This window comes from Python bivittatus, unplaced genomic scaffold, assembly GCF_059951505.1.
Source record: "Python bivittatus isolate LINGU-HERP-01145 unplaced genomic scaffold, Pbiv_v1 ctg000610_np1212, whole genome shotgun sequence".
NCBI lineage: Eukaryota > Metazoa > Chordata > Lepidosauria > Squamata > Pythonidae > Python > Python bivittatus.
This window is the reverse complement of record NW_028277088.1, coordinates 39,007,167-39,019,877: the sequence shown is the minus strand read 5'-3', so window position 1 is coordinate 39,019,877 and position 12,711 is coordinate 39,007,167. Positions and strand designations below refer to the sequence as shown.

General features: G+C 37.4%; 1 protein-coding gene across 2 annotated transcripts in view; it reads right to left on the bottom strand.

The window, feature by feature from the left end:
* CMC1 (C-X9-C motif containing 1) overlaps window positions 1-10,463 on the bottom strand; it is a 51,378-nt gene extending 40,915 nt beyond the window's left edge. The window contains exons 1-2 of one of the 2 annotated variants that reach the window (XM_025173081.2): window positions 10,307-10,463; window positions 1,572-1,664 (exon numbers count right to left, since the gene is read on the bottom strand). In XM_025173081.2, the coding sequence (XP_025028849.1) occupies window positions 1,572-1,664; window positions 10,307-10,331 (118 nt within the window). In that variant the 5' untranslated portion in view covers window positions 10,332-10,463. The remainder of the gene's footprint in view (window positions 1-1,571; window positions 1,665-10,306) is intronic. The other variant, XM_007438048.4, reaches the window with a different exon arrangement.
* Window positions 10,464-12,711: the final 2,248 nt, after the last annotated feature.

The window sequence follows — 12,711 nt, the reverse complement described above, 5'->3', positions numbered from 1 at the left end:
TAACGACTAAACAACAACAACAACAAGGTTATTTATTTGTTTGTTTGTTTGTTTATCAAATTTGTCACCACCCATCTCATTAAAAAACAACTCTGGGCAGTTTACAGAGAAGATAAAATCAACTAAAAATACAATATAAAAATAGTCCTGAATAAATAAGTATATTCCAAGAATTGATATTAATTGGCAAGTAGCTTGGGGAGCATCATCAAGATGCCAGCCACCCCCAGGATTGATTAAGACCCTTATTGCCAGGTCTATATAGTCCTTTCTGGAAAGCAAAAGCATAGGGGCCCGCTGCACCTCTGGGGCGGGGGGAATATTCCAAAGGGCGGGGGCAATGACAGAGAAGGCTGTCCTCCTGGGCCCCGCCAGTCGACATTCTCTCGCTGACAGGTCCGTAACATGCCCTCTCTACCTGACCAGGTGAGACGGACTGATGTGATGGGGGTGAGACGGTCCCTCAGGTAGCCTGGGCCCATGCCATGTAGGGCTTTAAAGGTGATAACCAACACCTTGAATTGGATCCAGAAGCAAACTGGCACCCAATGCAGCTCCCACAGTAAAGGTGTTGTATGTGCCATTCTTGGGGCAGCCAAGACTGTCCGCACAGCCGCATTTTGAACCAGCTGTAGCTTCCAGATACTCTTCAAGGGTAGCCCCATGTAAAGCACATTGCAATAGTCTAACTGAGAGATGACCAGGGCATGAGTCACTGACCAGAGAGCCTCCTGATCCACAAAAGGGTGTAACTGGCGCACCACACAAAGTTGGGCCAAGCAGTATATTCTGACAATAAAGGGAATCGCTAAAAGTCTGTTTGTTAGAAGTGCTTGTTACAGTATCAATCTCTAGTTTTAATGGCAATTTACAAAGTTACCAGCATAAACATGGTTTATTTAATCTACTAAATATAGTTATAGCTATTACTATATTTATTTTGTGTTATCTTTTCCCATTATGGCTTCCAGACTTCATTCTTCAAGGTGACATCCCCATTGACATCCCCATGAAGAAATTTGTTCCATGGTCATTTTGATATAAATTTAGCCAATTCAAATGTTCCAAATTGATATATCAACTGGAACAGATACACATGCTGAAATCTGCACTTTGGAGAATGCTGTTCACAACTCCAGATACACACCTACATACCCATACATATATTATGAACACAAGCACAAACAATGCATCTCTTAGGTAAAATACATTGTGTGCATGCAATGAAAAGTGCATATAAAATAATATTAGAAACGTGCATGAAAATGTACGTGAATTTTTGAATTAGAAGGTTGATTCTACAACCTTCACAACCTGAAGTGGAAATGACAGAATGAAGTTTGGTTGGAAAATTAAGACTTTGAGTGATAGAAACATTGAAGAATTCACTAGTCCTAGTTACAACTAAGCAAATTATTTTGACAAATTATTTAAACCTGTCATCATCCTACATAATAATGAATTTACAATACACATACATTCACTGCTACTGTGGCAATCTGGCCAAAAAAAATTAGAATTCAGGTCACATAAATTCTTAGATTTGATATATAGCTGAATTTCACTCTCACCTTTCACTTGTTCAGAACATAGCTCCTTGGCTTTGTCTTTCATTATTTTTGGAATCAAAATATCCTTTTCTACATGTCTGAGCTTTGGTTCCCCTGCAAGAAAAAAAATATACATAATATTTCCATCCTTAGATAAAAGTCACAGCTGATTTCAAAAAATGAGATGCTCTTTAGATGTGACATATGAAGTCTGAAGTTCTGAACAAGGAATAAATATAAGCTTCCATTATAGACTTTTAAGCTACTTTTAATTTATCATGAGTTTCATTTAGCAATTCAGAAGTCTCACTGATATCATCAATACAAATTTTACTACCCACTATATTTGTAAATAATATATCCAAGAAGGCTACCGGCTAGGATAATCCCATTTTATCTTCGCACAGTTCCTGGCTTCACTATATCTAACTAGCAAGCAGAATCTAACTGTGATCTTGCCAATCAAATTCTACTACAGTACTCTAATCACTGTATCACTTAGATTCATGACTATTCACAAAAAATAGAGTTTTCAGGACTATAGCTCAATAAATATACTAAAAAGATAAAATAAAAATAACTATTTTTTAGTACAGAATTATATCTAGATACAACAAAAGCTGAAACTACTACTCAGACCCTTTCCATTACTTCAGTTAATATGATACAGGCAGAAGCATGCATCATAACTGAAGCTATTATTGAAGGAAAAGCTGAGAAAAACTGAATGAAAAGAACAACAGCAACTACAACTCTTAATTTCCAAACCTATAATGCAGGAGGCCAGAAAACTTCTTCTGATGACTGCCAGATATGTCTTTGGCTGCTTCAAAATCTAGGAGTTGAAGTCCCTTACTATATGGAGAACATCACTTGATGAAAGCAGCCCTAGAGGCTATCTTATACCAGATCAAAATGTCAACATCTGGAGAGCACAGGGAGAGCATCTTGAAGAAGACAGGTTATTTCTGACCAAGAGTAGTTTTCCAGAGAGAAATCTGTCATATTACCTGCTACCTGTTTCTTTAACTGAAGACCACAGCACCAGAAGACTCTAAAGCTAAAACCTCCAACATGAAAGCATATGCTCTACTTCAGAGATAAGGACTCTTCCTTAGATAGATGTTATAACCATTTTACTCCCTCTTTCAAACAAACAGAATATACTGTAAGTTGCAGTTTATGATTCACTGGGAGGAATGAAAAGATAAGCTATGAAATGTCATGTTTCTATATCTTTATTAAAAACCAACTTATTATTATAAGAATGAGGCAGGGAATGATAGGTTTTGATCAGTACCCACAGAATTTCTAGCCAGTCTCATTTTAAGCTATTTTATAAGAAATTTATATTATGGCATCCTTTAGAAGAAATTCCATTGTACCAGGTAGCTGCTTTGTTTCCTCCTCTTTTAGCAGGATGCATTTTTAACATAGATTGAAATTAGACTGCATTTGAATAAAGTTAGGACTTTTGACTCACTTCTGAAAATTTTAACCAGGTTACATATACTAGCTTTTTAGTCATCTGTAGTGGGAAAGGAATACCTATGGATAATTAGCTGATCCTTGTTCTCTTCTCTTTGTCAAGACATTCATATGTTACATATTCTTAATAATTATGTGAGCAAGTAGACCAATAAAACTTGGTGGACTTAGATGGACTGATTTCCAAACCTGTCTTCATGGCAACTTCTGAGATAAAGAAGCATTTTATCAAAGTAGCGCTTCATCACATCTACATGCCCAAAGCTTTACAAGGAATTTTTTAGTGGAAGCACGATGCAGCTCTCTTAGATACTGGGTACCATCTGAGTAGTTTGCTTGTTTACTTTGGCCACAGCAGCAGAACAGAATGGTCTTGTTTGAAATTTCAGTGCTTTATTAGAGTTGAGCATTTATTCGATTAACAATTATGAAACCGAGGTGAATTGCTATGCACAATTACTCGGGAGTTTTTTTTTGGTCTTTTTTTTATCTGTTCAATCGTGTCCGATTCTCAGAGACTGCCTGGACAAGTCCCTGCAGTTTTCTTGGCAAGAACTTTTCAGAAGGGGTTTGCCGTTGCCTCCTTCCTGGGGCTGAGAGAGAGTGACTGGCCCGAGGCCACCCAGCTGGCTTCGTGCCTAAGACAGGTCTAGAACTCACAGTCTCCCGGTTTCTAGCCTGATGCCTTAACCACTACACCAAACTGACTTGGGAGTAAGTTCTACTAAACTCAGTGAGATTTCCAAATGCATAACGATAACAGAACCGCGTTCTAAGCAGTTTGTTTCATTTTCTAGGCTTAAAATTCTTCAGAAAATTGCATATATTTCTATGATACTTAAGTTTTAAATTTTGAGATTTCACTACTTTATATTTGCATCAATTCAAATTAAGAGAGAGAGAGAGAGTAAGGATGACACTACCAGGGGAAAAAAATTCAAAGCTTTAACTTCTCACTATGCTATCATCACCTTGAAGTCAATTTTCACCTTTTTCACTGGCTGAATCTGTTATCTTACATTTTGCTTTGGGGCTCATGTGTTCTTGCAATATAGCAGTACTGGATTATGAGAATTCTGACAAGCATGTTTGCTAAAAAAGTCACAATGCTTATATTCTTGTAGGTAGAGAATCAGATTCTGAACTAATTCTATAACAATTGATGAAATAAATGTAAAAATATGATTAGAGAGTGAGAGCAACTATACAAACAAAGCAATGGTATATGTTGAACAGCTCAAATATAAAACTGAACAAGAATAATCAAAAGAAAAATAAATAAAGCATTATTTCTTACTTTTGCAAATAGTTTCAGCTGAGAAATGAGAGATCAGGCAAGCCTGTAAGACAGAAACTAAAGGAAACTACAATAACTAGGGTACAGAGATAGAAGGGAAAGTGTGGGGAATCACAGCTGGCAAGAAAAGGGTTAAATATCCTTTCATGTTGCAACTTTGATGAAAGTTCTCCTTGTGTTAAATATTAGTTAAAAAGAATTAGCAACCCTGCATACATCCACTCCATGTAAAGCAATATGTCAACTGACCCCCAATCACAGAGATGCTAAGTTAACTTTTTGTATCATATTCTAATACTAATAAATACTGTACTAATGAAAAAAGCTTTATCAAGACTATTTACTTTCCTTTCAAATTCAATATTGAAGCTGTGTAGGGAAATGTCAGTTAATGGATTTGAATTTAAACTAGATCTATCAAAATCTCAAGGGTTTAAATTAGCTTAATTTAGTGTAATACTAACCATATTTATACCAAATGTTTCAGGTTAAAGTACTCTTGTTCAGGACCGGAGCTCCTCAAAAATATGTCCTTCTATCTCTATATGTCACTTATTCCTTTTTCTCAACTTTCTCCACCCCAATCCTCAGCAATCAATCCACTGAACATACCTATCTAGTCCTAACTCAGCTGTTGTTTGGAAGTGCAGAAGTGTTTGTTTTGTGCTTTGCACTACTGATATCTGCAAAATGTACAGGATGTACAATCTGTGGATCTAGGGCTACATGTTGCCTTTCACGAAACCTTAATTGCAAATTCCAGAGCGTTTCCAAAAGAAGCACCTGAACACAAGAGAACATAGAACACACATAATTTTAATTTATTTTTAATTAATTTTAATTAAATCAACTTTAATTTTTGCCTTGCCCACCTCCAGCATGCTATCCAAATATCAAGGGCTACCTCCCACCATAATCCTTGGCCTCTCCAAAGGTTACGTATGCATCTCTGTACTTGTATATGAATGTTGTTATGGATATGCAAAGTTCCACAGTTAGAGAACAAACACACTATTAGGATATAGATGATTCGCATACTCTTGCCCTCCAAAGGTATTAGAATATAAGGCAGTTATAGTTCAAAGATGCTGGGCTACATCTCCCATAACCCTACTCACTGGGAATAGTTCTTTAGATTAACCCAACTAAAAATTATCAAGTTGGAAAAGAGTGATCTGGACTTCATAGCTGTTCTAATATGTTCCACACAGAAGGGAGACTTCCTTCCATTATTTTAGCTCTACAGAAATAGGAAAAAAAAAAAAAAGATCTAGAAGTAAAATTAGTATTAGTGACATATGATCAGGGTTGTCAATGTAAGTTATCTGCTGTTGCATTTCTCAATATCAAAGTATTTTCCAAGGAGCCAACTGAAGAATTCACTCTAATACATAATCTAAAGCATATCACTATTGAAGCATGTACGTAAAACATTTTGTGGTCAAAGGATTGCAATCTTGGAACACCATAATCTGAGCTCCAAACTGGCCATTCTGCATGTACCAGAAGTGGCTCAACCTCAAAACAGGCTACCACAATCTATTTCAAGGTCAAAATAGCCATTCCAAAGTCATACATTTCTGGTACTCATGAAACGTTTTGACCTTGAAACATTTTGCACACTTCTATAGTATTAACTATGCAGACCAGTCAAGAAGTAGTATAACATGCTAATTAAGCAAAGCTGGAAAAATATTATTTAAGGAAATCATAAGTTCCTGAGATAGCAAAGGAACATGGGGTGGGGGTGGGGGTAGGAAAGGCGCAGAGTGCCCCCAACTAACTACTGGGGCTTTTACCCAGATCAGTAAGCAAATTACAGGAAATGTTCAGATTACTGAGCACTTTAGTTTGTAATGCACCATGTATTCACCAATGTTTTCGAAAGAAAAATGTTTTTCTATCTGTAAGAGACACATAAGAGATAAAGGAGTGCCACATCCACTGCAATATCAAACAGAGATATGCATGACAGCAAAGATAAAGTGGTAATGGCAGTCACTTATAGAGTTTAACATTGCCATGCCCAACAAGCTTTTCAGGATGCATCACTGTTACAAAGATCAGTCCCAGGAGTATGCTCTCCAACAACTATGTATCAGTCGTACACTTATTAGCACATCACCAGCCACAGGTGAGAATGCTCCTCAACAGAATGTGGCATCTAGAGCTCCACAAAAATAAAATGTTTTTATAGAGAAAGTGAAAACATGAGACAGAAGCTTTGTACCCACTGTATGACACTGTGGCAGTAGGGAAAATCAAAACAGATAAACATGTGAGTTAAGTGATGAACATAAAACATGCTTCTAGAATCTGGATGGGAAGAAGAGAGAGGAATGAAATCAGCATGTTCAACAGGTAGAGGGTGTATGGTTCAGGTGCTAGAAGTCAGTTTAAGAACTAGCATGGGTTTTCTCCAAGTTTAATCCTAGTCAGAGTTTGTTGTTCATCTGAAACCAGTTTCAAGCCAAATTTAGGTTGAATTATCTTTGTTTTAGACAGGGTGGATATAAACCTCTTACTTTAGCTTTTGTAAACTGGACTCAGAACATCCCTTCCTGGAGCTAAAATAAAATGAGAAGAAGTATGGAAGCAGGAAGAAGCTGTTTCCCAAAATAACTGGGAAGTATGGAGCATCTATCATGTAAGGTTTAGAGAGCTCCTTACAAGATATTTAAAAGATGTAATGATTCCATGTTTTTCCCATAGATTATTTATTCTATATCCTACTGCTTAATAAGCCAAACAGACTTGTGAACTGCAGGAATTCAATTAATGTGCAGTTTTAGTATTTAAACAGCAACTAAAGTTGCAGTGAGTAGACAAGAAAAAAATATCTCTTTTACACATGGCCCTGACAAAAATCAACTTGTGAAGCCGCTATTTGCACAGGAAAGCATACTTCTACTAGTAATAATGGAGTCTTTCCTCGCTACATAAATAGCAACTTCCAGGAGACCTTTTACATAAGAACTTTATTAAACTTTTTCCCCTCTACCTCCTGCAGTCCCAGCTTCTGCCTGTTCCCCTCCCAGCTCCTCTTCTCAATTTTTAAAAAAGTAAGCTTGGTAACTGCATTTGATAAGCTTTGGGATTTTGTTCAATTTGTTCTGTTAATAAGCACTGATATACAAAGCAAAATCAGCATTAACATTTGTGAAACTTTAAGAGAGGTTTGCTTTATAATGTTATGTAGAATATCTAAACCAACCATAAAAGGCCTGGGAGAATATTTTAAACAAAGGTTTAAGCACATTTCCAGCTCTTAGACCTTGTTACAGGTTGCATATAAACAGAAATAAAATAACTTACAAGCAAAACACATAGACATAAGTGGAGCCCACAGAAATATCAGTAGATCTGATTTTCAACTCAACTATTTTCAGGTTTGTTCCAGAAGAATATATTTGTGTCATCTTTTTGTTTGACTAACAATTGTTAATGTGGAATATGCATGATGCAGCTAATATTCAATGCTTCATACTACATACAAAAAATTCAAGCCAATCCAGAATCTTATGCATACCTACGTATATCAAGGCTAGATAATGGGGAAAAAATGGCCTAAGCCCCCACCCCCCACTTTCTTTTCAACTCCTGGAACTCCCTGCAACCATGACTGTCAAAAGCCAGTGCAGGTTCCCATCATTTGAGGCATGAAACTCCCAAAAAGGTCCTAAAATGACATGAACAGAACATTTTGAAATGTTATAACCAGAAATTGAGGGGGGGGGGGCTAAAAATCTATTCCCCATCTATTCCTCTGTCATGGCTCCATTTACTTTGTATTTTATGTCACTCTGCTAATCTCACAGACATCAAGTACAGACAGTCCTCACTTAGCGACTGCTCTGGACAGCAACCATTTGCAGTTTCAACAATGATGAAAAAGGAACTTTGTGACCAATGAGCACATTTATGACCTTTGCAGCATCTATCTCTGTCATGTGTTTGCCATTACAGTTAGTAAGCACCGTCCTGTATAAAATCGTAAGCACAGTCACATTATTTTTCACTTAGCAACCGCTTCACTTAATGACTGAGTTGCCAGTTCTAATTGCAGTCTCTAAACAAGGCTACCTATATGGCCTATTTATGCTCCAAAAGTTTCTGTATTTCTGTGGAATGGGCAAATAGGCTTCCAAATATATTCCAGAGCTACCTTAACACTTTTGAAGCAGAAAATAATCCATATTATCATCTTAAAAGTCTTCATTATAGGTCTTAAGATCATTAAATTCTGAGTTAAAATAGTCTAAACATGTTACTACTTCAAATAGGACCACTGTAGGCCTAGAAAGGATAGCGGACCTGTAGCAAAGCAAATGTTCTGAATGCAAAATGTCCCTGGTTCATTCCACATATGCTTGGTTAAAAGAATCAAGTCACAGGGAGCTAAGAAGATTTCTGGCTGAAAAGCCACTGTCAGAACAAAGGAGATTAGATTAAATGGAGGAATACACTGGTTCACACTTTGCACCAAGCCATAATACAACATTTTCTCTTTTGTCAACACAAACTATAGCTTAGAACTGTGTTTTTCAAACTTGGCAACTTTAAGGTGTGTGAACTTCAATTCCCAGAATTCTGGGAGTTGAAGTCCACAGATCTTAAAGTTGCCAAGTTTGAAAAACACTAGCTTAGAACAATGTGCAAGTCAGGTTATAGCATTACCTATGTATGTTTGTCTGATTGCCAAGCTAGCTTTGTACAGGCTATTTCTTGCATCAATGGCATTCTGGACTGGAGAAAAAGTACCATGAAATTCAAGTAAAACATATAAATAAATCCTAAGCAGCAACTTGGGAAAAAAGCAAGGAGGAGGTAAAAGCAGTCTCTACTTAATATTGCAATTTCAGTGTGTTATCACAACAACATACAGTTTATAAATACTGAGGAGCATTTGTAGCATAGAAGCTAAGATACTGGCATACAAACCAGAAATGTATTGGTTTAAGACATGTATCTGTCATTGAGCATGAAACTGAGCAAACTCAGGGAGGCAGTGAAGGACAGGAAGGCCTGGCACAATATGGTTCATGGGGTCACGAAGAGTCGGACACGACTTAACGACTAAACAACAACAACAATCTGTCATTGCCTCCCTTAGAAAGCTATTATCTCTGAGTCTCCATTACCCTCAGTTACACTGCATGGGAATTAACCTGATGAAGATCCCTTCCTTAGAAACTCAAAAGTTTACATAGTATTCTGTAAACCTGGAGATTCCTAATAAAAACAGTGCTTTAACATAGATTTAGAATCTCTCTCTTCCCACTCCTAACCTTGAGCTCTTTTTATATTAGGTTACTGGATTGTTTAAAGAGAACAATTAAGTAATACATGTGAAGCATTCTGATCATTTGGGAACACAAACTATTTAGAAGGACTGCATTTTGACCTAATTTAAAGGAGAACATTCTTTCTTGATCAACATTCTTCAGCATCATCTTTGTCAATAAGGAAGCAAGAGTGAAGTAGATGTGGGAGAACTAAAACCACTCAGAAATTGAGAGCCAAGAAGGAAAACGTACCTACTGAGCAAGGCTGCCAATTACACAGCTCCATCTTTAATGACTTAACAATAACCCACAGTTTCAAGAGTGGGATAGCGAATCTGGAAATCCACCTACCAGGAAAATCATGTAACTTTCAAAGCATTGCCTTGATAACCGCAGTACTCTTCCCCCCAGTCTTTCTCCATCTGATGCCCTCCAGGTGTACTGAGATGACTACAACTCTCAGAATTCCTACCCAGCGTGGTCTTTATCCTTGCAGGTTGGGAACTGTAACCCCAACCTATCTGGAGAACCCCAGTGTAAAGAAGAATGCGGAATATAAAAAGCAGAGAAAAATAAAAGCAGAATTACAACACATTAGAGGGAAAGGCAGGTGCTGCTGATTGTAGAAGCCCTCCACAACACTGTGCTTCGTGTGCATAAATAGGAGGGGAAACAACTGCCCCTACCTGCAGTGCTACAGACAGGCTCCATCCGTAGCTTGCTTGCCTTAAGGAGCAGTTACTGCTCGAAGCAGGAAACCACGCACGCACGAGCTCACAGCCCCGGAAACGCACTGTGGAAGCGTCGCGCGACCTCTACTGCGCTCGTCCTCTACGTCACCAGCAAAAACACCCTCCGGCGGTCCTGCGGCGCCTGCCTCAAAGAGATTCTGCGGCGAGCTGGGAAGAGCGGCCGCTCAGAATGAGAGAGGCAGCGGCGCCTGCGCGCTGGAGGGTAATGACCTGGGAGAACGGGCGGCGTAAGAGAGTCGCCGCGGGCTGTTTCGTTCTGCTGTCTAAAAAAAAGAAAGAAAGAAAGAAAGAAATTGCCACTAGTAGCTTTTCAGAGGATACTTCAAGGACAAATCCATGCAGTTCCTTGGCAGTAATACGGAAGGGATTGTCACTGTCTTCTTCAGGGGTGTTTTGTTGACTTCCCAACTTAGTTTATCGCCCTAGGATTTCCTGGTGGGGTTTTATAACCTGACCCTGCTTAGCTTTTTTGAGATCAGTTTTCATAATCTATTTCCTCAGATGCATAGATTGTAACCCTGGGAAAAGAATCTTGTGTATTTGCATGCATCTACTATGATCTTTTCGGGTAGATAACGTATTATGCAGAAAACTGAAAGGGGGCTAAAAAGAATAGTAAGCCAAAGAGGCATGACATAAGAAAAGGAAACAAACAAAAAAATCCTAATTTTTCAGGATTATCAGTTCCATTGAACGGTGAATTTCTTTATTATCTCTTCCTTTCAATTCATTTACTCTTTCATATATTTGTTTTGCAGCTCAGGCTTCATTCTCTGTATGACCAAACCAGATGAATCTATTTTACACTGCACAGTCACTTTTCTGTTCAGTCCACATTCATTCAACACCCATTGATTCTTCATTCTTACCTTTCTTTGTTCTACCACACACACTTCTTAAGTACTTCAGTCCCACCGCATTCTATTTACTTTCATGTTTGTCCTGACACATCCAACTCTTCAATATAACAAAGCAGTTAAGTGCTCTGTTATGCATAGACATATTTTCATCTTTTGACAAAAATTCCTTACAAGAAGCCACATACTATCTACTACCTTTCTGCCAGCCCCATTTTAAACATTTTTCATTTTCCCATCAGTCTACCAAAGTACAGAAATTCACATACTTGCTCTAGTTTTTTGCCATTCCTGTATATCTTTCACTTTTTCATTCCTGTCAAACACAGCTATTGTATCTTTGAAACATTCATTTCTGGTACCATATCCCTTATTGCATCACTGCAAATCATCAGGTTCTCAGTCAACAGTGCAGTATCTTCTGCATAAAAAGTACACATATATTCATATCCCCAACCAATGCACTTCTAATAGAACAGGCACCACTAAATTTGTTATGCATTTACAGTATTTGCAAATATATTAAGCAGCCAGGGGATATCACACATCCTTGATTTACTCCCTGCCCAATGATGTACCATTTGTTAAACATCCCATTAATTTCACACAAGTTTTATTTCTGTCGTATATCACTCTTATTGCATTAAGCTACCAATCTTCAGCTCCGTACTTACACAAAACATATCATTCAAGTTTATTCACTTTATCAGATGCTGTCTTTAAATTTAAAAAATACAATAAAATTTCTCATATTCATACATTTGCCAGTAATTTACTGAACAGTGAAATCTGCTCTGTATAACCTCTGCCTGGCATAAATCCACACTGAACTTCCCAAATTTTGTTCATTATCACCTCTAATATCCTTTCAAACACCTTCTCAGGGATTCTTGACAAACTAATTCTCCTGAAATTTTTGCATTCACTCTTGTTATCTTTCGTTTGTATAGCAAAACAATAACAGCATTCTTCCAATCATCAAGCACACAGATACAGTCTTGGCATAAATGTAAACTAGTTGCACATCCACTCCATAAGAAACCATACCTATATTTTAACATTTCTCCAATTATGCTATCCACACCTACACCCTTACTATTTTTCAACATTTTCACAGCAATTGTGACTTCTTTTTCATCCATCTTGTCTTTGACACTAACATGTATAGAATTTGTTTCACTACCATTCTTCAACATTTCACTTTTCTTCCCATACAAATCTCTAAAATATTTCAGCATTTCCTCATTTCAATTTCATGCCAAATCAGTTCTCTTCTGTTTAATTCAATTCATTCTGCTGGAGGTCATTGTTTAGTCCTCTTCATCCACTTCCAAAACAAGTTTTTATTTACAGCAAAATCCTTTCTGCATTTTCTCTTGTTTTGACTGTTATGTGCTATCTTTGATTCCATTCTTTGCAACTTTTTTTTTTCTTTATTACATTTTTTGGAGCAATTATTCATTTAATTACATTTTTCCAATA